The sequence below is a fragment of the Patiria miniata genome, unplaced genomic scaffold (assembly GCF_015706575.1).
Source record: "Patiria miniata isolate m_02_andy unplaced genomic scaffold, ASM1570657v1 HiC_scaffold_16, whole genome shotgun sequence".
Taxonomy (NCBI): domain Eukaryota; kingdom Metazoa; phylum Echinodermata; class Asteroidea; order Valvatida; family Asterinidae; genus Patiria; species Patiria miniata.
Window position 1 is genome coordinate 4,332,113 of NW_024037054.1, and position 27,123 is coordinate 4,359,235.

The window sequence follows — 27,123 nt, forward strand, 5'->3', positions numbered from 1 at the left end:
CAGTCCAGTAGTTTCTGTTCTAGAGCCTATTTTGTGAAGCAAGGTGGGGGTCATTTTGTTCCAATGAATTACTAAACCGTGCCGGGGAATTGCCTTGCATTGTAATTGATAGAGGGATTGTTATCTAATATAATACCCACATGAAAGAAGTATCCTTCACAAAATAGGCTCTGCAGCAAAAACTACTGGACCGATTCTGGAAATTTTGGTATCATAATTTTTCTGAAAGGATTCTCCATCAATTAGTTCAGGTGGTTTGAGTCTCAAGGTAGTGGAAGTATGCCGTTTCGTTGGTTTTTTTTGGACCACCCTGTATAGTGGAGCCCCAGTGTTGTAGTACTCGTACTCGAGTACTACTCAAGTACTTTTTTTAGAGTACTCGTACTCGTACTCGAATGTCAAAGTACTCGTACTCGAAATCACGGTACTCGTACTGGGGCAGCAAAGTACTCGTACTCGACATTTCGAAATTGTACTCGATCACCAAATTACTCGTACTCGAATAGCAGTACTCGGGGAAAAAATGGTTTAGCTTGACTAAACCACGGCCTTATTTTATTATCGATACTTTCAGTTGGAAGTAGTTGATTGGCTTGCAGACAAATCAAAGTTTCCAGATTTTTCTCTGTGCACGTCCGGACAAACACATTTAATAGCTAGCTGTGAGTGGGTCTGTATATTGGTCTGACTGGGCCTGGGCCAATTATGCACAATGAACCATTTGCCATATGGCCGTATTCGGAAATAGAAGTACTCGTACTTGAACTCGGAAGTATAATTACTCGTACTCGAAAACCTGAACTTGTACTCGGAAGCACAAGTACTCGTACTCGGTAACTACATGTAAGTACTCGGCAGTACTCGGTACTCGGTACTCGGAAAAAAATACCGGACTACAACACTGTGGAGTCCCCTAACGTGGCGCACTTTGATGTTTCCCTTGACTTTCCCCATGTATTGTTGCTATTGCAAAACCTCTTTGTTGACAAACTTCAAATTCATTCAGCTGAATACTGGTACTATTACCTTAATCATGCTTGCTGTTGAACCTTTGTGAACAATTTGGGTGTCATGAAAATTTGTTCGAAATTTAAAAGTGGTGGCCGGAATCGGGTACAAATTCGGCCGAGTGTTCCCTCTTAAAATGTGGCGCACTTGAACAAATCTCGGAAAAATCCCACATAGCATTTCTTTAAAGTTGATAAATCCTGATAAATGATTATTATCTCCACTCACATACCCAACTACAAGCTTGTCAGAAAAAAAGAAGTTTGCCATTTTAAGAGTTTTGGTTGTGTGCTTTAAAACAAAATCGAAAAGTCATGCCAATGTCACCAAAATAAAATTTTGTAGCGGGTTTAAGATTTATGAAATGTCACTGTGAAATTTCAGGTGCATTTTTTGCTCTAGCAAGGCACTAGAGGCGAAAAATCAAAGTGCGCCACGTTAGGGTCAGCGCCACGTCAAGGCATACATCAGCAATATCTGCAGATGACTAGCTGAACATGCTTATGGGCAATTCCACGGTTACTCATGTAACATTTTTGATGTACTTTTGAGTTTCCTTGGGCTGTAATTACCTTACTGACAAGGTTTAATAGCTGTTATCCCCATGGTAGATAGAGTAGACCTAGACCTACCTAAGCACCAAAGATGACATCCAGAAAAATGTGTTATGTATGATATAACAAGACATGCAAAATCGGTTACTCACATTATGAAAATGTAACACGAGTAACTGATTTTGTGTGTCTTGTTTATCATACACAAGCTGGTTTACCCGATCATAGATCGGGTAGGGCGTAGTGTTGGGGATGAAAATGTGGGGAGTTAAATGTAAATGGGGGATATAGTTGGGGAGACATGCAGTTAAAGAATAGCAATTTCTGTGGTGTGATCTGAGGCAATTTCTGATCACTAAAACCAATTTGAGCAAAAGATCATCTGTGAAAGTTTTGAGTTTTGAGTAATTGAATCAGCTATATGTATTCTGAGCAAAAGAAACATTATTGTAGGCTACAATATTTTTATTCGGGGAAGAAAAAGTGTGTGGGGGGGGGGACCAAACAATGTCCCCCCTCAAAATGTGTGTGTGTGTGGGGGGGGGGGTTCCCCCTGTCCCCCGTCGATTTACGCACATGATAATTATGTACCATGGCAACTGTCTGTAAATGTTGCCGTTGGTCTGTTAAATTGGCTTTTTGTGAGGCAGTCGCATTTGGAAAACGTAGTGAAAAGGTTACTGTAGTACACAGGCGAAGGCTGGTTGTACAGTTTGACAATAAATCATAATGCAATAAAACGTGAAGGTGTCATTTAAAATGAAAATGTTGAGTGTTACCAAAAAATTACAAACGGTCTGAATCATGGAGGAAGGTCATAATTAAGTTTCAGTATTGGACTCTTCAACAAACGTAAACTTGAACTTCTTACAATTTGCGAGACCGTCTGCGATTCAACTTTTATTCAAGTTGGTTCAACCATCTATATATAAGAGCAAGTTTTACTTGGCCTCCGAGAAATGTTTGCTTCTGAAAGGATCCGAGACCGCGGCTTCACGTCCGTGGAAAAATGTGGGTGTCTTCTTCCGGGTCGGACACTTTTTCGTCGATTTTTTTGTGACTTCGTTTTAAGATCGCGATATTTGAAGCAATTAATGCATCGATCCTTCGTTGACCCCAAACAGGCCCCCGAAATTATAACGCGACACTGAATTATACCTGGCGGGCAGCGAACTCACAACGCTCAGCCTTCGTGGTGGAAGCATGGAGCTGTAAACACATTATGGAAGCAACAGCACTCTATCACGCGACGTCACATGCTTGCGCTTCAAATAGCGAGCACCGTAGACCCAACCTCGTTTCCAGGGTGTGGAGCAGGCTGCAGTACGCGTTGCCATCGACAGTTTTGCATAGCCCGGAAATACTACGCAGTGTAGACTTTCAATTGGTCAGACCGCGCAAGGCATACTTAATGTGTAGTCCTTCTGAGTATTCGTTGCACTCGGCGCAGGGGCGGCAAGCGAAGCATACGAAAGAATAGGGGCACTTGGTGGCCACGCACCATGGAGAAAAAATATTTTACCAAGGTCACACCAACCACAATTTGGTGAACGCTTTTGCAGAACGGCCGAGTAGAACACGTAAACGGAACCCTTACGTCAAAGCCGCTGACCTCGCACAGTCTAGACACGCAGAAAAGCCAGCACAGGGGGCGGCCAGGCAGTCAACGTGAAAGCGCACACGACGGCAAATTCCTGCGCAAAATGCAGTCACGAAAAATAGACGAAAAGGATCGCCGGTCCGTACGGGAAAATCAGGACGACCCGAAGTGTCCGACCCGGCGGAAGACACCCTCCGAATTTTTCCACGGACATGGAGCGATTTCGGCGCAGCGGGAGCCCGCGGTCTCGGATCCTTTCATGAGCAAACATCGTCTCGGAGGCCGAGTTAAACTCTCTCTTATATATATAGATAACACATTTTTCTGGATGTCATCTTTGGTGCTTAGGTAGGTTGAGGTCTACTCTATCTACCATGGGGATAACAGTTATTAAACCTTTTCAGTAAGGTAATTACAGCACAAGGAACTCAAAAGTACATCAAAAATGTAAAGTGAGTAACCGTGGAGTTGCCCTTATGTGTACATACTAGTAAGCAGACAGTAAACCATAATTGTGCGTGCTGCACAGCTTTCGTGAAAGCCTTACAAAGAGCAGCCTACAGACATTTGTTCTGTCTGGTCCGACTTTGTCCAATTTAAACAAGCCCCATTCCTATATTTGTGGCCACCTCAATCTACAAACACAGTGTGTTTGGTCAAAGTGTTACATAGTGTGGCACCAGGATATTTGGACAGCTTAGTGTTAGGGAAAAAAGTGTCTGTAAGAGTGTGAAGTCCCTTACACCCTAAGTGCAAACACCCCACATACCACAGAGGTTTATGAGAAGGTATTTTGCATATAACTGACTCATGTTGGGTCACAGTGAACTTTCTGTACAGCTTAAATGCAGACTCTTTTCTCTACAAAATTGTACAAACTATTTTTTTTTAAAACAATGCAGTGATCTGAGCTTGAAATAATAGACCAAAACTGGTTTAAATGTCCATTATTAAGGAAATAAATATGTGCTTCACCAGTTTAAACAAGTACGTTTAAAGGGAATGTACAACATTTGCTTTTAAGGCATTTTTTGGAAATAAATGGATTTGGTGGATTAGTATGTTATAACAAATATTGTTAAAATGACTTGTTTCACGTTTTGGGCTTGTATTACCGATACATGTTTGATTCCTATATTTAATTGACTACCTGTATTGAGTGTCTCTTTTGAAAAAAAAGATACATCTTAGGCCAAATGGGGAAAAAAAGGTTTAGCATCCCCCGCCCGCTTGCTTTTTGGAGGCCGTGTGCTTTTTTCTTTCTTTAAAAAAAAACAAAAAAAAAAAACACAATTATACATATTTATTATAATTATTATAATTATAAACAGTGACATCATTTTGGCCTCTTTGTCTGTTGTGTCTAGCCCATATAAAGCTGGTATGTCATTTCCTGAGTCCAATGAGGGCCATTTAAAAAAAACCTGGCAGCCATCTTGAAAAATAGCCCAGTCAGGCAGCCATTTTGTAGGGGGAAAAAAGGGCCTCCGGCATACGCTAAACCTTGTTGTTTTTTATTTGGCCTTAAACAAAAGTTATAACTGTAAAAAAAAAAAAAACCTTTTACTGTGCTACTAAAAACACCGAAAATCAGTTCAGTGATTTTCTTTTATATATAAGGGGACAATTCAAATCAGGTTAAAATATGGTTTTACAATCTCAATTTTTAAATACAAACTTAGTCATTGGAGTTTAAGACAGAGCCCAGACTGTATAGTGATAAATTAGGACTTGCTGGACTTAGACACATTTCCCCTATACGCACACAAATATATCTTGTTAATCGCACGCAAGCAAACACTATCAAGTACAAAGTTTGTGTCCCAATTGAGGGCCACTGAGTTCTTCAGTCATTTGGTGTTGGGTATTGTGCAAACACTTGATCTTTCACCCCTGGCGGTGTAATTCAGTAGTACGTGTTGTGATCCCAACCATTTGTCAGATTCCGTGCCCTTTGCTGGAATTGGGAAACTGTACCAAGTGTCCTTGTGCGTGGTCATGTCCACTTCAGTTTTCCCCAAAACAAAACACTTTGAATTTTATAAATCGCCAATAATAGATTCCAAGGGATAATGAATCATGAATCAAAAGTGAAGGCTTGAGAACTGAGAAGTGCAAGTGACCCAGCCAGAAAGAGCAATAATGGTGGTATTTTTATTTTTATTTAAAGGGAATGTACATCATTGGCTTTTGCTGTAATTTTCAGAAATGAAGTATTTGAGGGGTTTGTATAATAGATCAAATATTGTTACACTGACATTTTTGTTGGAATACCACCAGGTGCCATAATTTTACAAGATGCTTGAGACTGTCATTTACCAACATCCTAGTAAGGTATTTCGTAAAAACTTGGTAGTTTTATTTTTCGATGTTTGTAAATGTTGTATATTTCCTTTAACCCTTCTTCTGTTTAAATAGTCACAGACAGTCAAACATTCCACTTCCCCTGCCATGCCTTTTACACAGGCTAGTCACCAACAGTCAGATCATATTTTAAGCAAGCACTGTGACTAGTCAAATTCAGTCAACAGACAACAGCAGGAAACTGGGGCACAGCTGGCTTATCAATCACCTTCAGTCAAAGTACACCTGTATCAAGTTGCATAAACAGTCACAGCCAGTCAATCACAGCCAGACATCTTAATGCCCCAGCTCAGCTGTCTCTTCTTGAAAAGTTCCCATAAAATCTTGAGTAAACTTACTCTCGAAAAGTTCCCATATAATCTTGAGTAAACTTACAAGTACAGTACACTTTTTAATACTGTAACATCAATTTTTCAGTTTGAGAAATCTCTGAACAAGATTTTCATAGTAGTGTTCATGTTTATATATACAAATGCTGCATGAAATACAAATCCTTTAAAAAAAATTCCTCAAACCTCAATCGTTTTGCAGAAAATGTGTGTGGCCATTTGTTTCAAAACAGTATCATTTGAAATTGACAAACGCTTGACAATATTTTCTCAGGTGCTTATATGAGCCAAAGTACACGTAGATTATTTGATGACTTAGTGTATGAGCCCGTGGCTCATAAATTTTGCACAATAGACGCCAAGTAGGTAAAATCCTGTTCAACTATTTATACATGTACATGTACGTCACTGTGGTAAGTTTTAACCCCGCATCCCCCTTTCAGAAACAGTTAATCTACATGCACCAGCCTCTGGACCCCCCCAGGGCACCAGACTGAGGAGAGGAACTATAGGGATGATGTGAACAAAAGCCATTCCCTCAGTTGGTCTATGTCCCATTGTTGTTATCCTCATTATCCACCTCATGAACCGACACAAAAGTTGCTGGGGAAGCGTCCGGGATGTATTTAGCGTGTTTGGCTTGTCGTGAAAGACATGTCTATGGGGTATTTATGGATCGGTTGTAGGGGAAAAAGGAATGGGTGGGGACTATGGAAATCTGTAACATCAACAGAAGTATTTGTTCAAGGAAATTAGCGCAATGAAATAATATTTTGACAATCATGCCTAATTTATCAACTTGTGTTCAAATGGTTGTCAAAGTGCTTTAGAGCTATTTTCTGAAAACCTTTTCTGTAACTTAGGCCCAAGAAATAATAGTTCTGCTTCGGGTTTCCCTACCTACCCTATTCTGGCAGCCCCTACCCTTATTTTATTTTTATTGGAAAAATGAGAAAACAACACCCAAAACCATCAATTTCTACCTTTTAACCTTGACTACACGCATATGATCCATATGATCATACACAAAAACAAATTTGCCAAAAAAAAAAAAATTCCCTACCTACCCTATTTTCAAATGCCATGTAATATGAAGCAGAAGTATTTTTTGGTGGCCTTAACACACAAGTACATCTATTCTTGAGGCTTAGATTATTTTTCTTTGACTTCACACTTTTGTTTATGGATGTTTTTGTTAAATGCATTTATCAATTTTCATTAATGTATGTAGGCCCTACAAAAACAATGTGCACACCATTTGTCATTGATTTTTTTGAAAAAGATGTTTGAAGTATGTCGTATAACTAATTTAAATTTCCTCTTTAACTTGAACAAATGTATAGTGTCTGGAAAGGTCCTTCTGGTTTTTTTATAACTGAAGTGGATTTTTATTTTTTAAAAAGTGGATTTTATCAATCCTATTGTTAGCCAAAGTAGGGGTTTTAATAAAGATATTATGTACTAAAGTTTTTGAAACAAGTATTCTGTGTCATTGTTCCAAACAGTTAGAACACACAATAAATATATCTTTTTGACGAAACAGGGTTTAGGGTTACTTCGTTTAAATAGTTGTAAAATTTAAACTCTTAGAGCAATTGAAATAATTTTCTCACTTAAAAGTAGATAAATGAATGGGCTTCCAAGTCATAATTAATTTTGGTGCTACATATTTTTGGTTATATGAAATACATTTCTTTGTTTTGAGGTTCCACTTAATTTGACTTGCCCTGTAACTTGATTCTAAAAAGTTTTTGACACATCGATTTTTTCCTGACTTAATTTGTAGCTGTTACAGTAAAACCATATGATAGGATCTTTTTTGCAAAGTTAGAAAGCACTACATTCCCTTGATTTTGGCTGAATAAATTCATTTATCAGTGTGTTGTTATCCTAGTTAAATTTTCAACATAGTTGATGGAAAATTTAAAGCTGTCAAAAACTAAGGCAGCCATTGATCAGAGCATACTGACTGGAACACCACGTTAATACCTCTGGTTCTTTTTCAGAACCACTCTCTTAGTTGAGAAATTATTCCCACATGGTGTTTCCGCAAACCTTTCATTAACCCTAACCACCCCAACTCCATCAAAATCTATTCCCCCTTTTTGGTGGACTTTGGGGGACTTGGTCCTGCAGGCCTAGTGTGACTAAATATTGATGGAGTATGATGGACTTGGGCCTAATGGCCTGAAGCAGTGCTAGGGGTATCCAATTGATTTTGCCTAACTTCCTGTAAATGATAAAAGCCATGTTTAGCAAGTCCATGAATGTCAACCAGTGCGTCAGTGGTGGATTCCATTATGTCATGTATAGTTTTGTATTAGACGCACAGTGATTGATGGGTTTTGATGGAATTGGTCCAGTTTCTAGTAAACGACGCTAGGGAGCTATCTTCACCGTGCAAAGCCTCAAATCTTCCTTATTATGGATGAATGTTTTATCCCGTTTTCATGAATGTTTTATCCCGTTTTCATCCTGGTTTATTCTGTTTCCTGTCGCAGGTGGGATCGCACGCCTTTGTGAGTTTCGTTGGAGCCATGTCACTGAAAGACAGAGGACGGTACCATTACATGGTAAGCTCAACACAGCGTCATCACTGCCTATTGTCGTAGTTGCAACCACAGTTGTAAAAAAACGAGGCTTGATTGTTAAACTTGAAGGCCCCTAGTGGCGGAGATATTGATTTATTGGAATGGATTCTCAGAAGAATGTGAAAGATGACTTAGTAATGGTGTTTGCTGCTCTTAGCACAAAAAGAGTGAAAGACAAAAAGCTAACAACAGCAAGCTAGATAAACTAAAAAAACAAAATCTCAAGTGGCCATTTGTACGGAAAGTCATAACCCATTTTTCAATGGCTATACTTTTGCAATATGCATTGTAATGTTGCAAATTTATGACGTTTTAAATTTCCTACAATGCAATAGGTTTGAATCTCGATGAGAACTCTGGTTATTTTTACCAAAATATATATATTTGCTGACTTTTATTGCTTGAAATCAAATCCTACCTTTTAGTGAAAAATCGAAGTAGATTAAATTTTTCTTTTTGATTTATTGCTCTGAGGTTTTTTTTTTTTTAAAGGGGAGTAAAGTAAGAGAACATTCGTTTTACAAATGATGTCAACATGCTCACATGGTCGGCTACTGCTAGCAACAGCTTAATAAAAAAACATAGTAGGCCCCCAAAAAAGTCTCCGGTTTCTGGTATGGAGCTTGCCCCAAAAGTGGTGCAACGACGCAGCTTTTTTTTCTTTTTTTTCAAATGCCGGCTGATGACTGCAAATGGTGCCCGACTAAATTTAGTGCAAAATATATGGGAGTCCAGAGAGGCCACATAAAGCTTATCCTCGATCGTAACCCCATCTAAAAACATGTCAAAATTGTGCAGCGCTTGGATTCCAGGCAAACCAGTCAGTTTGGCGGTTTTGTGACATCATCTTACATTGAAAACTTTTTCATTTTGCCAACGCTCATGGCTACGGCAACACGCGCGCAGACCAGAAACCAAAAACTTTGGGGGGGGGGGCATATGGACTGGATATATACAATGTGCATGTGCTAAGATGAGGAATTGAGATCCTAGAATATTGTTTTCTTGGAATACACAGCATTCACAGAGCCTAAATTTCATCAGGTTAGTTGTTAAGCATCCGTCTTTAGATTATGAGCTTTTTTGTTGCTTCAAACAAAACAAATGCACAAATGTCACATGATCTACTCTACCTTTAAAGATGCTCCTTTTGACTATTTTCATCTATCCACTTTGACATCACTAACTGTGAAGTGTGTCAGACTAGTTTACCATGTGTACTGGTTAATCAAAGCACTTCAAGTAATCGTTGCAAACCTTTGTTCCAGCGGCAATTTGAGGAACTACCAGCCCTGCCCTGCCCCCGGTTCTTTGAGCACATGCATCGAATACCGGCTCCCAAATCCCTGTGGAAAGACAAGAAGAAGGACCTGAAGAAACCGGAATTCTGGACTTGGAAAGGAAGGACATCGCCCAAGATTCCCAAACCCAGACCAGTTAGGAAAAGAGGTATACATGTAGGCACCGAGTGGGTCCTTGCTGAGTAATGGGGATTTACTCCGTAGTTTGGCATGGCATTATTTAGCAGTAACTTTCTAGATGAAGTTGGTGAGAGCAAGCATGCTACAATTGTAGTTATTTTCAGATCTTCGTGATATTGAAAGTCGTATTGTCTGCCACTTTGTGTCAAACCATTTCTCTTCAAAAAATTAATCAGTACAAAAGTCAAAAGTTGGATGGGGAAAAGAGGTTTATTTTCAGTTCAGACTAAAGGTACAAATCATCACCAACACCACAACTGACTCTCAGTTGCGCGTTCGTGCGCAGCACGTGCACGTATTTTACAGAACCGGGTTATTTTCGTTTTCACGAACTGAAACCCGGCACAGTGCGGTACTTTTAGCACGCACTCCATACATTTTCGTTTTCATGAACTGACACTGATCTTAATTCTACCAGTTAAAATGGTTTTTGATTAAATTTTTGTGTATGCCCACAAGTATGCGGAAGGATTCAATTCATGTCAAACCTTTCAAAATGTTTTTCTCCGTACTGTATTGTTGCAACATGCTTGGTTGTCAGTTCGTGAAAACGAAAGTCAATCTATTTCGCGTCAGTGTCCAATGCGTGCGCACTACTGGGTGTCACGCACTACTGGGTGTCAGTTCGTCAAACCGAAATTGTTGATTACGCGGTTTTCACGTGAAAGTCAGTTTGTGGTGTCCGTGACGAAATGTGAGATTGCAAAATTGAAAAGTAGAAGAGACTAAAACATCTGAATTTTGAACAGTGGGAAAGGATATTATTGCACAGTCTTAAATTGATATCCCAATATTTCAGTTGATTACCATAACATGTTAGTGAGATCTTTTCCATTTTTGCTGTGTTTATAACTCACTTTTCATTAACTCATGTACATGTAGTGGTGTTCTTTTTGTTCTTGTACGTTTTTGAAATTGTTCAAATTCTTGTTTCAAATTTCTTAGCTGATGTCTGTTTCCTTTTTCTTGTGTTTGAATTTCCCCCACGTTTTCTTCCTTCCCGAAAAAAAAGTTCAAGTGTGCAATAGCCTACAAGCGGTCCAGATAACACCGCCCTCTACTGTCCAGTGTCTGACAGTTGACATTCCAACTTGCAGTCAGGACTCAGAGGGGAGTCTGGCGACCACTCCGACCTCTGACCTTTGCACTCTGTCTGACCCCACATCCTCTGTGGGGGCGCCCTCTCCGGTCAGAACACCAGAGGAAGGTACCGGTTTTTACAGTACTTTATTTGGGCTTTATCATTGGCAAAACGGCTCAAAATATAACAGTCTTGCTAGCAGGTAAACGGGAAAGCTATTATATAATAGTACAGGTTGAGTTTTAAAAAAAAGGAAACCCAAATGCCGCCCTCTATTTTTTAAGGAAGTTCCGCATGTAGCGCTTTCCAGATCTAGGATGTGAAAGCCCAATTCATAAACTTTCTTTTAGTCAAAGAATCATTGAAATCACTCATGTATTTTTGCAGCTATGGAATTTTGAACACAAACAGTTTTAAAATGCTGTCCACGGGTCACATTTAAGGCACGTGATATGTCAGTAAGCTGAAACCATGTCTTTTCATGAAAACGATATCAGAATAATCCCATAAGTTTCTGGGTAGCCAAGTAGAAGGCAGGGCAAGACTATAAACTACTGACATTATAAAGCATGATGTTTTAACATTGGAAGCAGAAGGCGTTTAAATAATGGTCATGAAAAGTGCCAGTTATCGTTGTTATGAGAGTGTTCTGATGTGGGGTTTTTTTTGACATGTGAATTGTCTTCCTTTTGCTTAAATATCACTTTTATATGTGATCCGTGGACAAAAGTCAAAAACTGGAAAAATGTTGAACGATATGAATGATTCTTTTACTACAAGAAAGCTTATATTACTGGGACTTTTACATCCTAGATCTTGAATGCACTACATGCAGAACTTCTTCAAAAAAATAGGGGATGAGATTTGGGTTTCCTTTTTTTTTAGTTGCCCTGTATTCTTTTTTCTAATCATGGTGAAGGTGCCCTCTCGTTTTCTTTCTTTGTCTTTATTTTTCTATCCTGAACTCTGAAGTAAAATCTCTGTTGTCAGCACACCATTACTATTTTTGCACCCGAAATATGTTCATACCTTCTGTAGATTGTAGTTAAAAACACAATCCTATTTCCAAAATTTAACAGAGAAAACGGTACGCTGGCAAGTAGAAAAACCTCCCGAGCAACTTGGTAAGAGAAAACGTGTGTGAGAGGAGCACAATTTTCCACACACACAAAAAACAGCACAGTGTGGGTGAATTTCACCTTCACATTGTTTTATGAATTGCATTTCACTGCTTTTTTGTGATTCCCATTGTGATACATGTCTTTGTTTACTATGCTTGCATATGACTTGAAACTGCCCCCCAAAAAGCATTTACTTATCGTGCCGTTTGGGGTTGTTAACTTGCTTTCGCACTTGTGGGAAATAGTCAACTTTTGTTTGTGATGGAAACAAATAAACCATCTGGAATCACTTGAAGATGCAAAATATGTTTGGATAAAAAATATTTGATAGGTGCTTTGCACAAATATTGCCAAATGCACATTGCTTGAACACTCTTTAACCCCTTGACGCTGGTATTGTTCGGCCACAGCTGTTCGGACAGCTGCACTTTGAGTGGAATGTGTACGTGCATGCATTCAGCCATTGTCTATGAATGGATGCGCGCAATGCAGCAGGAATGCGGCAATAGCAGTCCCCGGCTTATTGGCTTTAATCGAGCTGTGTCTATAGCCATCAGCCAGCGTTAAGGGGTTAAGGCCGGTTCATACTTCACGCAAATGCGATGCAAATTTGACGAAGCATTCACTGTGAAATTCACCGGAGTTGAAATGTCTTCAACTTTTGCGAGTTCGCAGCGCGAAAACTTGCCCTGGCGTGACAATTCCCGTTCACTTTACTGAACCGGTCTTTGTTGATGGTTTTCAAACTTGTTTACTGCACAAAAGTTTTAATTTTTTTTTTCAAAATCAAAAATCTTTCCTATAGGCCCTAGTGTTTGGTTTTTGCCTCAAAATCTCAATGTTCAGGGATTGCACTTTCTTTGTTATTGCATTGGATGAAAATGACAATATCCTGACTGTCTTTATATTGTGGTGCAGCTTTGCCAGAAATTGAGGAATACAGTGAACCGAGTGACTATGGCTCAATAAGATCGGGTAAGAAGAAGCAGTTGCGTTTGCATGCCCTACTTAAGTTAAGGGGAAAAAATCCCTACATTACAACACCAAACAACACATGTACATGTACATACATGTGCATTATACCACTACAATGTGTACGCATTTCATTTCATAATGCAGAAAGAGTTTTCTCAAACCTTAAAACAATGTTCATAAACTGTTGTTTTTATTTGGTAATTTTGCAAATTTTAAACAATTGTTTTAAACAGTATAGCTCTAAGTAGGAATTCCAGTACTTTCAAGAAAATTCATCACTTGATTAACCCTCCTTAGCAAATATACATGCCAAGTAGTCCTTTCATTCAAAATCTATCAAGTGACTGTTTTCAACAGTTAAGAATTCCCAGCCTGCACAAAGCAATATTGACTGGCCGTGAGTGTAAACTCGATACAGCTTTGCTTTGGCTGTAAAGCCAGCTGTGTCCATAACTTGCCTGCTTTGTCTGTTCATGGTCTGTTGACTGAGTTTGACTAGTCACAGTGCTTGCTTGACATTATGATCTGACTGCTGGTGACTAGCCTTTGTTAAAAGTATAGCAGGGGAAGTGAATGGAAATTTTGATTGTCTGTGACTGCTGAAATATCAGAAGGGTTAATAGTCAGAAATCTTTTCACTTTCCTTTGCATGAGCGACTTGTATTGACTCTCTTCTTGCGTGTTGTTTTTCTAACTGTAACTCCTTTTTTAAAAACTTACCGCATGCTAACGTAAGGAATGTCAAGTCCAGTCAGTGTAGGATCCCAGCACACAGTGACCAGTGGTAAGAACTATTTAAATGTCAATCATTCAGAAAATGTTTAAGTACTTGAATTGTTTTCGAACTTTTCTTAAGTCAAGAATTTTGTTTGTGGGTATAAATATCAAAGAAAATCAAGAGGACTTTTCACTTGAGTCCTTTGTTAGTCATGACAGGTTTGAAAACTTCATTAATAAATACCTTGGAGAGTTGATGGTTTCTGATTGGTCGAGACTCGATCACGTGGCCGGGCATTAACGATGATAATGGACCGGCTTCAAAGATCAAGCGAATAAATGGCCCTTATTAATAAATACTTTAGACAGTTTACCCATTCCTATTGGTCGAGAGCCCGTCATGTGGGTGGTTTTAAATGATAATTGATAAAACACCGGCTGGCTGGTTTTAAACACTTTTCCAGCGTCAAATGAAATTTGGACTCCTATGGAATCTGGCCATTTTACCCTTTTATTGGTTGAACATTGTAACAAGTACATGTGGATTTATAGCGGTATAGGGTCTAATGGGTTAAGTGAGGCTTGCTGACGTAAAATGAAAATATGTGTCCGAGACAAATTTGAAAAAATTGCACTTATCTCCTCCTCGCCAACTCCTGCCTGGCCAGGCATCGAGTCTCTGGATACAGAGCCTGCCTTTGGTAAGATGGGTTGCCGTGGTTACTTAGTCTTCAGTAGCACGTTTTGGATGCACACAATTGTCTGTTCTTTGACTCAATTGCACAAGAATTGCACCCTGTGAAAAGTGCCGCAGTAACTGGTTACCAACAAGAGAAAGCAAGATACCAGTTTACTTCTATGCACAGCAACTGGCATGACTGATGAGCTAAGAAAACATGCACATGCCGTATCATTATGAGTGTCTGTATACAATATAAGGCCAAGTTCGCGCAAGGACTATAGTTGACCAATGGTTAACTAACGTTTGCCCGAACTCTGTCTAGTCGATGGTGGTTGACTACGCTAGTCGACTATTTGGAACCAGCCTACTGGGGTTGGTTGCATCGCTGGTAACCAATAGCCGTGCGCATTCATATCGCTAGCAGAGAGCCAGGATCCAGAAGTTTTGCGATGACATTTTGACCAGCGTTTGACTAGAGACGTTAGCACGTTGCTACCAGTGCGCAGGCGTAAGGTACGTCACAAATCAACCACTAGTCGACTAATGGTCCTTGCCCGAACTTGGCCTATAAACTGTAATTGATAGTTCTTGTTAATAATGTATTTTGTTGCTATGTGGGTCATTCCATCAATTTGGGGTCCACATTTTTTGTGTGTCCCTGTTACATCTGACATATATAATATTTTGTAATTCAGGACACGTTCTTTAATGTCTTCTATCTCCAAGAGTGATTATGAAAAGCAAATAAGTACCTCCCCCCCCCCAACAAAAAATAGTGTGAAGTCCATTTTTAATGATACTTGCATGGCAACTTACACAGGACACCGAAAAATGGCACACTTTTAGACCCCAAATTTATGGAACGACCCATGTACATGGATGTATGCAGCTTTCAGAATCTGAACCAATCAGTTTTCCAAATGGCAGGTTTTTTGTGGTTATAATTTTTACTTTCTGCCTAAAATTTAGGACAAACAATCAAGCAGATCTCTCACTTGCTAAATTTATAAAAAAAAATCTGACCAGTAATCTTGCAATATGTTACAATTTATAGTCATTATTTGATGGACCCGATCTTTCTGATGAAAAATTCTTGAACCTCACATTAATCATTCATCTTGTTTTCCATGCACTTATGTTTGTTGTGTAACGTTGCCACCATATATATACCTCTAAACTAACCCACAGTATGTTAACATTCATTGGAATCATTCATTATCTAATCAGTGTCAACCCATTATCATTCTAATCATGTATCATTTTCATTCACATCATTTTCATCTTTTGCCACCCAGGCCAGTCTCACAGAAGATGTAAGTGTGCCCTTTTTAGATGTGTGCTACCAAGAAGCAATAGACTTTTATCATATTGCCACCATTTCAGTCATGTACCCTATATCCAATACCTGTACTGAATGATAATGTTTTTGTCCAAAAAGGAACCAGACTATGTTCCCTCCAACCTCCCTTTGGTTACGTTGATTTTATTTGATTTGAAAAAAAAATCAAGCTGGCCGCAACATGATAATGGTCTATTACTCATTCGGGATTGGGCGTTGGAACCAACATATGCCTAATCACATTCACTACATTATATAACTGTGCATGCGGGTGGTAAAGCAATTTTTGAGGGTGCTTCTATTGGAAAACTGGTCGTCTTTTGGACATTTCAAGGTTTGACAAGGCAAAGGGGTTTAACAGATGTAATTTAACCAAAGTTTCAGGGTTCCTTTGAGATATGCAGGTAGTTGTTGCTTAATTAATGTAGCTAATTGCTTGCTTATTAATTGCTTCTCTTTTTGCTCGCTCAGTCACTGAGGATGAATTTATAAACAAAAAGTACTTGCTTAACTTTACTGGTATAATCAATTTGTTCTTAGGTTATGTGTTGGAGTTGAGTCCTAAATCCAAGTACCAAATACTCAGAGTACATTTAGAGCCGAGTACAGGCCAAGTCCGATTACATGGATGATCAAGTCCTGGGCCAAAGATTCGAGTTCAAGTTTTTCAGGGTCCGAGTATGGGCCGAGTACGAGTAATTCAGAACCAAACAGTGCCACTCTACAGTTTTTACTTTGTCTCAAAACCTCTTGTGATTAAAATCTCTTACCTTCTGAAATTAGATTTCATGCAGATTTGTAAATGCTTCAATATTGGTTTCTTACTCTGTTGGGTGTGGTTATGAGTCATTGCAAGTAGTTAATTGCTTTAAGCCAAATAAAGAGAAAAAAAGGAACAGAATTTTTTTGTATCTCTTACCAAAGGAAGTGATTAATTTACAGCATAATTAGTTTTACATTGAGCATGCATTAACTTAACTAAAAAAAAAAAACTGAAAAAATTCTTCCAGGAAAAAAAATTGTATTATTATGGAGGATAATCGAATCTTGTCTCTGAATTCCCCAGTTCCACTCAAGCTACACAAGTTGGAAAATCCCCCCAGGCCCCCGACGGCCGTGGACTGGGATAAGCACAGCTACCTTGCCGGCTTTGATGACAACGACAGTGAAAGTGAAGAAGAGGGAGACGATGCTGACAGAAACCATGGAAATGAAAACGCAGAGGGCGCACCGAATGTTAATCAGAAGGACGTAACTATGGGGCCGTTGGAGACGAGTAAAGTGGACCAGTCTAGCTACATGTACAATGATCACATTGCAGCACTGGAGCCTGTTGTTTATGGTAGGTTAATGGTAAAGTAGATCATTCCATCTTATGAATAGATCATTCGCAGCTATCCAAAAAGTAGTTCACAAAATTATGGTTGAAAATCTTACTTGGTTTAAAGATGGGGATGGCAATAAACTCGCTGTGAAAATATTCTTTCAGGCATGCTGTCAATTTGAAGAAAACAACAAATTGTAATTGGGGGTAACACACTTCGTATACAGTGTTTATACATTGGTGAAGGGCAAAAAAAAACCACCTAATATTTTATTTGAAGTTGACATGTATATTTATTCAGTTTGTAAACCTCCAATACTGAAGGGAGCTATATCAACTCAAAACAAACCATGCTATATATATTTGTTTATTATACCTCATACATATTCACCAAAATTGCATTAAGTAACGCATCATGTATCTCATCAAAATGTTGCTGTGTGTGTGCCATCATAGCTAGGGAGAGAATCGCGCATGCTCACTACCCCGTGTGATACATGTAGTTCCACAGTTGCTTCATAAAGCATATGCATAGTATGCCTGTATATCTACTCTTTGTGTGAATTCTCACGTGCGCGTTTGTTAAACAGCAAAATTAGTGGGTGACATGTGATGGTGAATGGACCAGTGATAATGTGGCCCTTGATCATGAATATGTATGAGGTGTAACATAAACTAAACACTGTATGACCATGATTCACTGTTTAGTGTTTATTTTTAAACCAACTACACCACTTTCAGAGAGTTACTTGCCATTGGACGATCCCTTGGAAATGATGCGGTCACTGACGGTGCCTGGATGTCAGCAGTCGGTGGTTGAGCCCTATCCACTAGAGGAACCGTTACAGCCCGACGTCGCCGGTCTGGATCGAAACGTCATCCAGCGGTCATCCATCTTGACCAGGCCTGAACTGCCCAGTCCCCCGCCTCCTCCTCCCCCGAAAGGTTTGTCCTTCAAACTTTAGATCATTGTTGCAGATTCAGATAAAGTTGCAGATAAAATAAAAGAAGGCCATTTCCAAAGATGCGTCAAGTGACGCATTTTTGGAAATTTCCTTTCGTAGTTGGTTTGTAATTCGGCAAAAATGTGCATGGGTGCACACAAGCGTTGACACCATTCACAAGCGTGCGCGGTTGCTATTATTCATCAGTTCAGCGCGTTGCGTAGCTGAGCAGCAATCGGCTGAATGCAAATGTGTCCCTGATGCTGATTTCAGGCGCAATTCAAAACATGACTCGGCAACTTTCTAATTGAAACCAAAATCCTAGAATATTTTTTCTCGGAATATACAGCATTCACAGAGCTAAAACTTCATCAGGTTAGTTGTTAAGCACCCGTCTTTAGGTTGTGATTACTTTTGTTGCTTCAAATGAAAAAAATAAACAAATGACGAATGATCTACCCTACCTTTAAAGTTGTCCTGTAGTGTCCTCTAAAGTTGAATATTTATATTTTGAGTTTTTTTCACCAAGAATCATTTTTTCTCTTTTTCTTTCTTAAAACAGAGCCCACTCCCCCTCCAACCCCACCACCGCCGCCCAAAGAGCCCACCCCACCACCTAAAACACCCACCCCACCCCCAATCGAGAAACCCAAGAAGAAACCCTCCAAGCCCAAGCGACCCCCGAAGAAGGAAAAGGTCAAAGTCGTCAAGGCGGTGAAAGCACCAGTGAAACAACCCACGCCAACACCCAAGCCACAACCCATGATAGCTCCGCCCACGAGCCCAACACCCCCACCCCCTCCAGGTACGGTTGCAAATGAAAGATGTTTTTGATACATAGGAGGAGGCCACATCTTCAAGAGGCAACCAAGTTTGTTGTGTTCATTATGGCAAATTTAAAGCCACAGGATTGACAATTCAGACACTTTATGACAAGTTGTGTTCAAGCAAAAAAATTTGGGGTTTAAATGGCGAGATAAAAGGAATGTAATAAAACTAAGGACAAACTTTGGATTTGTTAACCAAATAACCCAGAATGGAAAACCTGGAGTTCCCTGTTATTCATATATTTATCAAATATTTGGACCCCCTCCCTCCCCCTAAATTAATTACAATTAATTTTGATATATCATGTGCTTGGATACTGTAATCTCATTGCTTGAGAACGGCCACGTGTCCAGTCTGTAAAAATCCATGTACATTGTACAGTGGTTAACCTCATATACAATGCGCGTTGCGTGTGCGCGTTTAGAACTTGCATGCGCGCTCGCAACTTTTCTACTGAGAACTGCATGCAATGCGCAATGTGCGGCAGGAAAGCCTGTAGTTATCAAGGGTTACACCGCACTGATTTAATTGATTTCTTGCAGAAATTAAGTTACAACTTCTGATTGTTTTGACTTACTGGCCCGATATAACAAAACAACTGTTGACTGCTGCGATGTGGTATATGCCGTTTTTAGGGGCGCATTGCACCCTCAGCTTCACTTCGGGACGCTATGCACCCCTCAGATGTTAAAAACGTCATATCCCACATCCATGGGCGTCATTCCTGGGGGGGGGGGGGGGGGGACAGGTCTCCCCCCCCCACTTTTTGAAGGGTGGGGGACACAATATCAAATGCCCCCCCCCCCCCAGATTTTTGAACTTGTGTCTCATTTACAGGGCCCTATTATGTACTACAATGTATCTTTTGCTTAGAAAATATTGGTTAAAGTGGTCAGAAATTGCCTCAGATAGCACCACAGAGCATTTAGAATCCAAAATTTTTCGGGGCTCTTAAGTGGGCCCCGAACCCCACGCCTGTAGCTCAGAATTCTGGTAGCTGATTCAATGACTCCAACCTCGAAAACAATGTTCAAATAATTATCTTATGCCTTTAGCTGAGAAAATTATGTTTAAATTATTATCTTTTGCTAAGATAATTTTTGGTTAAAGTGGTAAGAAATTGCCTCAGATCACACCACAGAGCATCGAGAATCCAATTTTTTTTGGGGCCCTTAAGCGGGCCCGAACCCCACCCCATAAGGGCTTCGCGCTCGCATCACTTCTGATAAAGGTATGTCCCCCCCACTTTTGAGAAGCGCCCCTGCCCACATCACAGCAGTCAAGAATTAAGTGATAATGTCCCCATTTTGATTTGCATTTGTTGTTCACCTGATCACCTTCCCCTTGGCACACTGATCAGAACCGGAACCGGTGAAAATCCCGACCCCAGAGCCCCCAAAACCCCAGAAGGTCATCGGTGAGTAGAGTGGGATTGCATGGTGTGCAGTGTGGCACCAGGAGTGTTTTTGCTTGCAGCTTTTGATACAGCACGTTCATATTAAGCCAGATCATGTATACTCTGGCAGCTTTTGTTTTGACTAACCAACGCAGGTCGACCATCGTCCATCTTTGTACCGAAGCTGGCTATCTTCGCACGTGCAGTGTTGTAGGACTCAAGTCCACGACTCGACTCGAGTTGGACTCGAGTCACATTTTTCGTGACTCGGACTCGACTCGAGTCACATTGGAAAATGACTCAGACTCGGAGTCGGACTCGACCATGATGACTCAGACTCGAGCTTGGTGACTCATGACTCGGGTCACGTATTTTCATCAAAAGCAAAAACATAGCGTTACGTATTTGTGCGACAAAGCAAGCATTCTTTTTTACTCCATCAACAAAACACGGTGCCGCGTATCATTGTTATTCATTGAAGCAGGCTGGAATGCACGCCTAGTGCCTGCATGACGAGCACCAGGGCCCGGTGCCATGCCAAAAACACATTTTGGGTCTAAACAACATGTACACACACAAAGTAAACTACGAACACTGGAATTTACTTAAAAGACAGAATGGATGATTTAAAAATAATTTTAAAATAAAATGATTGGTTTGGTGAACAACTATACTAAGAACAAGTGACTCATGACTCGGACTCGAGGTTTGTGACTCGTGACTCAGACTCGAGGCTTGTGACTCGAGACTCGAGACTCAGACTCGGACTCGAGGCTTGTGACTCGTGACTCAAACTGGGACTCGACGTTGGTGACTCGACTACAACACTGCGCACGTAGCAGGGAAGCTTGACACTAGCGACTGCTGATATTGCTTATAAAATATGCAGTGCTGCAACTGCATGACAACAGCATTAATATTGTTTTTCATCAAGAAAATCAGTTTTTTAACAACAACCTTTTCCTGATCTCCATTTCGCATTGGTAGGCTGCAACATCACAATTTGTCTTCAGATGGATAATTCTACATAAGAAAAGCAGTGTACAGTGTCCAGATTTATGAATTGCTTATTATGCATTAACCCTAACCGTCCCAAATCGCCTTTACAAAATGCCAATGTGATTTTGCAGGATTGAGGCTGTATGGCAAAACTGTGCATGTTTGTAGGACATAATGAAATTAGATGAAGTGAATATTGAAAGTGTACTCTAAATGCAATGCGCAAGAACAACATACGCAAACAACTTAGGCGCGCCATGACTGTTAAAAAAAAAGTCACTGCCAAAATCTTCTGCAGTGGATACGCCCACACGTTTGCATTGTTTGCACTGTTTGCCCAGAGTAACATGAAACGCTCATTTGCTGATCATGCGTTTCGGTTTTGGGCGTATCGGCTATGATATCACACCTGTATAGAATACAAATGCAGATATGCAAATAGCCATCCAAAATTTTGAGTTTTCCATAGGTTTGTGCACAAACATGGATGCGCCTAGCAGGCATCACTTTATACCTACTCTCAATATAGCTCTATCCTTCTACATAATTCGTTTGGATAGTCTTTGACTTGTGTTGAGTAACTCAGGATAGGTTCTCTGGATTCTTATCCAACAAGTCTTTGACACTTTGATTTGGCTTGTTTCCAATGACATATTGGTGACGGCGCATCTACACTGAACATGTATGGCTGGTAAATGTATTACAGAACATGTCTCAAACGTGAAATCGAGTGGCCTCATCGGCCATCATGCAGTCAAGTAAACTAGCCAAGCTTACTTCATTTTCAGAAAGTTTCAAAGAAAGAACTGCCGTTGCTTGGGTTCCTAGCAAGTTGATCCAAGGCCAAACATGATTAAAGCATATCATGTTGCTAATCCATACAGCACTACTAACAAATTTTAAGCCTAAATTTAACTAAGTGAATGTCAAACTTTGCCATACATATCCATCCAGGAGCTGCTAATTAACATTCAGCAATTCAAAAAAATGAATAATAAAGCAAAATCATTTTTCGTTAAAATAACCCGTACCTTTGCATCATTGGAAAGTTTGCATAAGCAATCCCCATTAATAACGTCGTGTGTATCAGATATTTTGAACGAAAGTTTCCATCTCTTTTCGATCGCACGAAATATTGCACAGAATGCAGATTCAGTTACCACGTCCCCTATAGCCTTGTTTATCCCGAAAGCAAAATCTTCGAATACCGAACTGCTTCATTAGGACACAGTATAATACTCTTTCAAAAAGTTATCACATTTGCCGTCACAAAAAACATCAGAATGTCTGAATTACAATTAAAAGCGTTATAACCCAAGTGGTTATCCATTTATTTGAGATTTTCAACCTTTTGAGAAAAAAAATCTGGTGAGCATGATTTTTCTACAATTGGGGAAAAAGGCAAGATTTTGCTTTGCTTTGCGGTGCTATTAATGTCATTTCAGCGTGGTGTGATTTTCCAGTACATCTGAACTGAATTTTAAGCATTGCTCAAAAGCCTTAAAGAAATATCGACTATGTAGAAGAAATTTTAGGACAAAAATGCTCATAGTATTAAACATGTTGAACATGATTTTAAAAAATCAGCATTGTGTGTTCAGCAACTTACATTTGTTGAGATAGTAAACCAAATGTGTGACCACTTCACAAGCCTTTTTTGTTTTTGGCAACCAACCTCTTTTTAATCCTCCTTTTTCTTGTGTTTTCCAGAGCTGCCTCCTCTACCGCCTGTAGCAGATCCTGAACCAGAAGGTAAATGGCAATCTTGTTATAAACCAGGGTTCAAAATTAGCGGTAGCCCGCTAGCCAAATGCTAGTCAAAACAGCGGCGGGCTAGTCAAACTATTCCTTAAGTAGCCCGGCTGGCGAGTCAAAATATTTTGGGGGATACAGCAAGGATGAAAGGTCATAAAGAAATAAATCATGAAATTCAGAAAGCAAACCTGTATCAATTTGTGTATAATTTTATCAACTGTTTTAAAGGGTTAAATTATTAGATCTGTTTATTAAAAACACTGACAAAATTGCCTCAGAATAGATGAGAAATCAGTTGGAAAAGGGTAAAAACAAATGTTACTTACGACCTATTTTCATACTTAGGTCTCCTTGTTCGATCAGGCCTGTTTTTACATCGCGTACTTGCGTGAGAATGAAAATGATAACGACGCTTAGATTTACCTACCAACATCTGATGGATTCTAAATTTATTCAGGCTCGTTTGGACCACGTTTTAATACAGTTCTTATCAACAGTCATTTTAGATTTGTTTGTAAATGAAAACAAATCCTTCAAGTTCGATCAAAAACTTGTCTGTTCCAAAGACATTTCAGTCTCCTATTTAAGTTTAAGTTTTTACCCAATGACCGCCACAAAATAGTTCATAAATGTTCATGCTTGAACGAGTGATCAGTTCCACGACAGAGGTTTTCGGAAGTGAGAGTTCAATTTTAGGCACGATATTTCTCTTTCACATCGATTTTTCAGTTTCCATAACATTCCGAGGGTGATTGTCTTAAGAAATCAATGTACCAAAACTAATTTCAAAAACTCTGACCTTACATTAATTTCCTTTTCGAGGGGCCCTGAAGCGCACCACCAGGGGTCAACTTTCAGGCTCTATACACGTTTTACATGTATGCACATTTTGTTTATATTAAAGACACTCTATAAAAGAAAAAACATGCGGCTAGTGGAAATGCCCGCGGGCTAGTTAAGAGTCTGTTTCAGTAGCCCGGCTGGCTAGTGAACAAAGAAGTTAAAGGAATACAATATCCTTGTCGTTTGTTTCTTTTGGTTCAGTCTAATTTTAACATCACATGCACCAGTTACGTCTTAAATGAAATCTAAGGCCAGATCCTTACTTGGGTATGCAGGTATAAACAACCGTGCGAATTTGCTACATCCAGGACATTTTCAAAATGACAAACTTTCAAAAGTTAAAGAGCCATGCAATGTAATTTTCTTAATGCAATCCATAAAAATACACCTTTGTGTCCCATTTAACCCTACTTTCAATTTTCGGTTTGCCATTTTCAAGGGTATTTTGATGCCTTTTTGTGTTTTATGCTAATGAAAATTTCCATATTCATGAGTAAAAGTATGATGTCATTTCAGGCAGAAACCTCAATGTTACAGCTATTTCAGCACCAAAAGTTCATTCATTCATATTTTATTCAGTCATGTAAGTTAAAACAGACACAGAATTCTTTTCCTGGTGTAAAAACAATAAAATAAAACAGGGAAAAAAAGCAATCAGCATATAAGACAATGAAAACCTTGAAAATAACAATAGCTTAAAATTTAAACTTTACATTATATAAATTACATAACTTAATTCATAAAAATATGACAGTAAAAAAAGATAAGAAATTTTTCAAATGACAGCAAAAAGGCTGCAAAAAGACCGGTGCACGGTACTTAACCACCCTCCCCCCCTTCCTTGTTTAACATGAATATGACAGTAAAAACAAGACAGAATTTTGGATGTTTCGCTGTCATAAATTTTCTTTTCTCTTATAGTGATTTGTTGTGTCAGTACATGGCAGTAAGCCAATGAGCAATCTTTTCTCACAAATGTTTTCAATCAACAAATATTTTCCTAGCTGAACATTGTCTTCCTGAAATGACATCATAGCAACAGCGCCCCCAGTTGTCTGGAAAAGCATGAACAATTTAAAATGTTTCAAGGAGTGCACTTTTTAATAAAATTAACCAAAAAGGGATGTCAAATGAGTAGTAGAAAGTTGCACAAAATATGTTGCTAAGTAAAATTTACTTCTTGGTCCCTTTAAAGAAATTTCAGTGAATTTCGGTGAATTTTGCTGGGGATGTTTCAAGATGTCAACATTGCTTCTGTATTCAAAATATGAACAAGTCCTTTAGGAGCAAAATGTGCATAGCAACAGTTCTCACAATAATTTGACACAAGATGGTCATGTTTTGATCAAATTCTCCTTGTTCCAGTGGCATCTGAAGTCAACGAAAGTGTCAACTCAAACTCACCAGAGCCTGATGATTTGGCTGACGAGCCCTCCGAGGCGTCCCCAGCCACCAGTCCCACCCCCGGCACACCGCCCCCTCCCCCTCTACCCAGCTCCCCTGCCGAGAGGGACATGTCCTTCGCCCAGGAGCTGGAGCGGCAACGCCTGGCCGAAGAGCGCCACCGCAAGGCCATGCTGATGTACGACAAGCTGAGGGCCAAGCAACCCATACCCACAGCTAGAATGGAAGAGGCCGACAACATGAAAGAATGCAAGTATTTTTGGGGGATTAGCAATATGTAATATCAGTTGTGGATTCTGGGTTTTTTTAAAGTCCAAGATATTCCGGGGTGGGATGGAAGTGGGCGGATATGAATAGATCAGGCATTGCATTAATCACATAAAAAGACCAAATGCCTGATTAACCCTAAAAGAGCCGGGAGGGGGGGGGGGGCGGAATCCACCTTCCCCCCCCCCCTCAACTTTTTCCGCAATGGCCTTGAAAAAAAAAATTTGTGACCCTAGCTGTTATGACTTTTTAGCCTCGAGCCTTGCGCATCTTTTGATACCAAAAACATAAAACTCGGACCCCGGGTTGCCACGCAGCGTAAAATTATATGCCGCGTTTTCCCATATATGCTCATGTGTACCCAGAGCAGAATTACTGAGAGATGGTCAAAATAACCCAGCCCTTTTAGGGTTAAGTGATAACGATTTGCGGTACCGAGTTTTGATATTATTCAGGGAAATTATATTCAGGGAGAAATATTTGAATTTTGCCATTATACATTCAGTATATGGAGGGGAGTGTAAGCTCCCCCCCCCCCCACCACCACCCCACACAGATCTTTTAATCGAAACAGTCCTTGCCTGTATGTTTGTGGGGTTTGTTGTCTAGTTTATTGGACAGTATTATATTTTAGAAATAAAAGGATGTGTTTGTCCTCCGGTGAAATGGTACATCGTTTGTTCTCTGGTGTGATGGGGACACAGCAATTTATACGTGGTCAGCACCAGGGGCATAAATTTTGGGGGGGGGAGGGGGAGGGGCTATTGGATCATTCCTGGTCCCCCCCCCCACACATTTTTTTGTGGTGAAAAACAAAAGCAGATGTTGAGGTGTTTTTCGAACTTCCCAACAAGCAAAAGTTAAAAGCACTGAAAAACAGAAAAAAAGGTACAACAGCTTGAAAACTCCCTCTTTTGATGTATAAGGTTACGGTGCGTAACTGTGTGATGAACAGAGCTCCCTAGTGTAGTGTGGTGTATAAAAAATCAGTTTTGTATATTTCCTGTGTCAATACTCATGATTTAATTGACCAGAATCTTTCTTACAGACGGCTGGCTTGCCCAGTTCTGCATTTTAAAACCAGAGAAGTTGAGGATGTATCATATGGCCTTTGACACGGTAAGTGTAGAGTTTGTATTAAAACAAAATTCACAATTTGTGTCAATTTCCCATCATTATAAAGATAATTTCCGGTTTAAACCTAAAGGGGCCCGGTGGGGGGGGGGGGGGGAGCCTCAACTTTTTCCGCTGTAGCTTTGAAAAAAAGTTCGCGACCCAAGCTGTTCTGACTCTTTAGCCTCGAGCCTTGCGCATCTATTGATATCTATTCTATAAAATTCGGACCAGGTTGCCGCGCAGCGAAAAAAACTGAATTTCCCCATATACATAGAGCACTTACATGCATATGAATAATTAATTAGCTATAATTCCAAAACCCTTTGACCTATAGTCATAAAATTTCTTGGGTATGTTCATGAATAGTTGTTCTATGCATGTACTGAGTTGCATAATTTTTCGTCA

General features: G+C 39.7%; 1 protein-coding gene across 14 annotated transcripts in view; it reads left to right on the forward strand.

Moving 5' to 3' along the window:
- LOC119722717 (titin-like) overlaps positions 1–27,123 on the forward strand; it is a 34,797-nt gene that overhangs the window by 4,252 nt on the left and 3,422 nt on the right. The window contains exons 3-17 of one of the 14 annotated variants that reach the window (XM_038192973.1): positions 8,357–8,428; positions 9,715–9,895; positions 10,940–11,134; positions 12,088–12,132; positions 13,048–13,104; positions 13,841–13,888; positions 14,490–14,522; positions 15,799–15,816; positions 16,909–17,184; positions 17,908–18,111; positions 18,673–18,915; positions 20,299–20,355; positions 23,044–23,085; positions 25,297–25,584; positions 26,651–26,721. In XM_038192973.1, coding sequence (XP_038048901.1) covers positions 8,357–8,428; positions 9,715–9,895; positions 10,940–11,134; positions 12,088–12,132; positions 13,048–13,104; positions 13,841–13,888; positions 14,490–14,522; positions 15,799–15,816; positions 16,909–17,184; positions 17,908–18,111; positions 18,673–18,915; positions 20,299–20,355; positions 23,044–23,085; positions 25,297–25,584; positions 26,651–26,721 — 1,830 coding nt within the window. The remainder of the gene's footprint in view (positions 1–8,356; positions 8,429–9,714; positions 9,896–10,939; positions 11,135–12,087; positions 12,133–13,047; positions 13,105–13,840; positions 13,889–14,489; positions 14,523–15,798; positions 15,817–16,908; positions 17,185–17,907; positions 18,112–18,672; positions 18,916–20,298; positions 20,356–23,043; positions 23,086–25,296; positions 25,585–26,650; positions 26,722–27,123) is intronic. The other 13 variants (XM_038192977.1, XM_038192974.1, XM_038192975.1 and 10 more) reach the window with 13 other exon arrangements.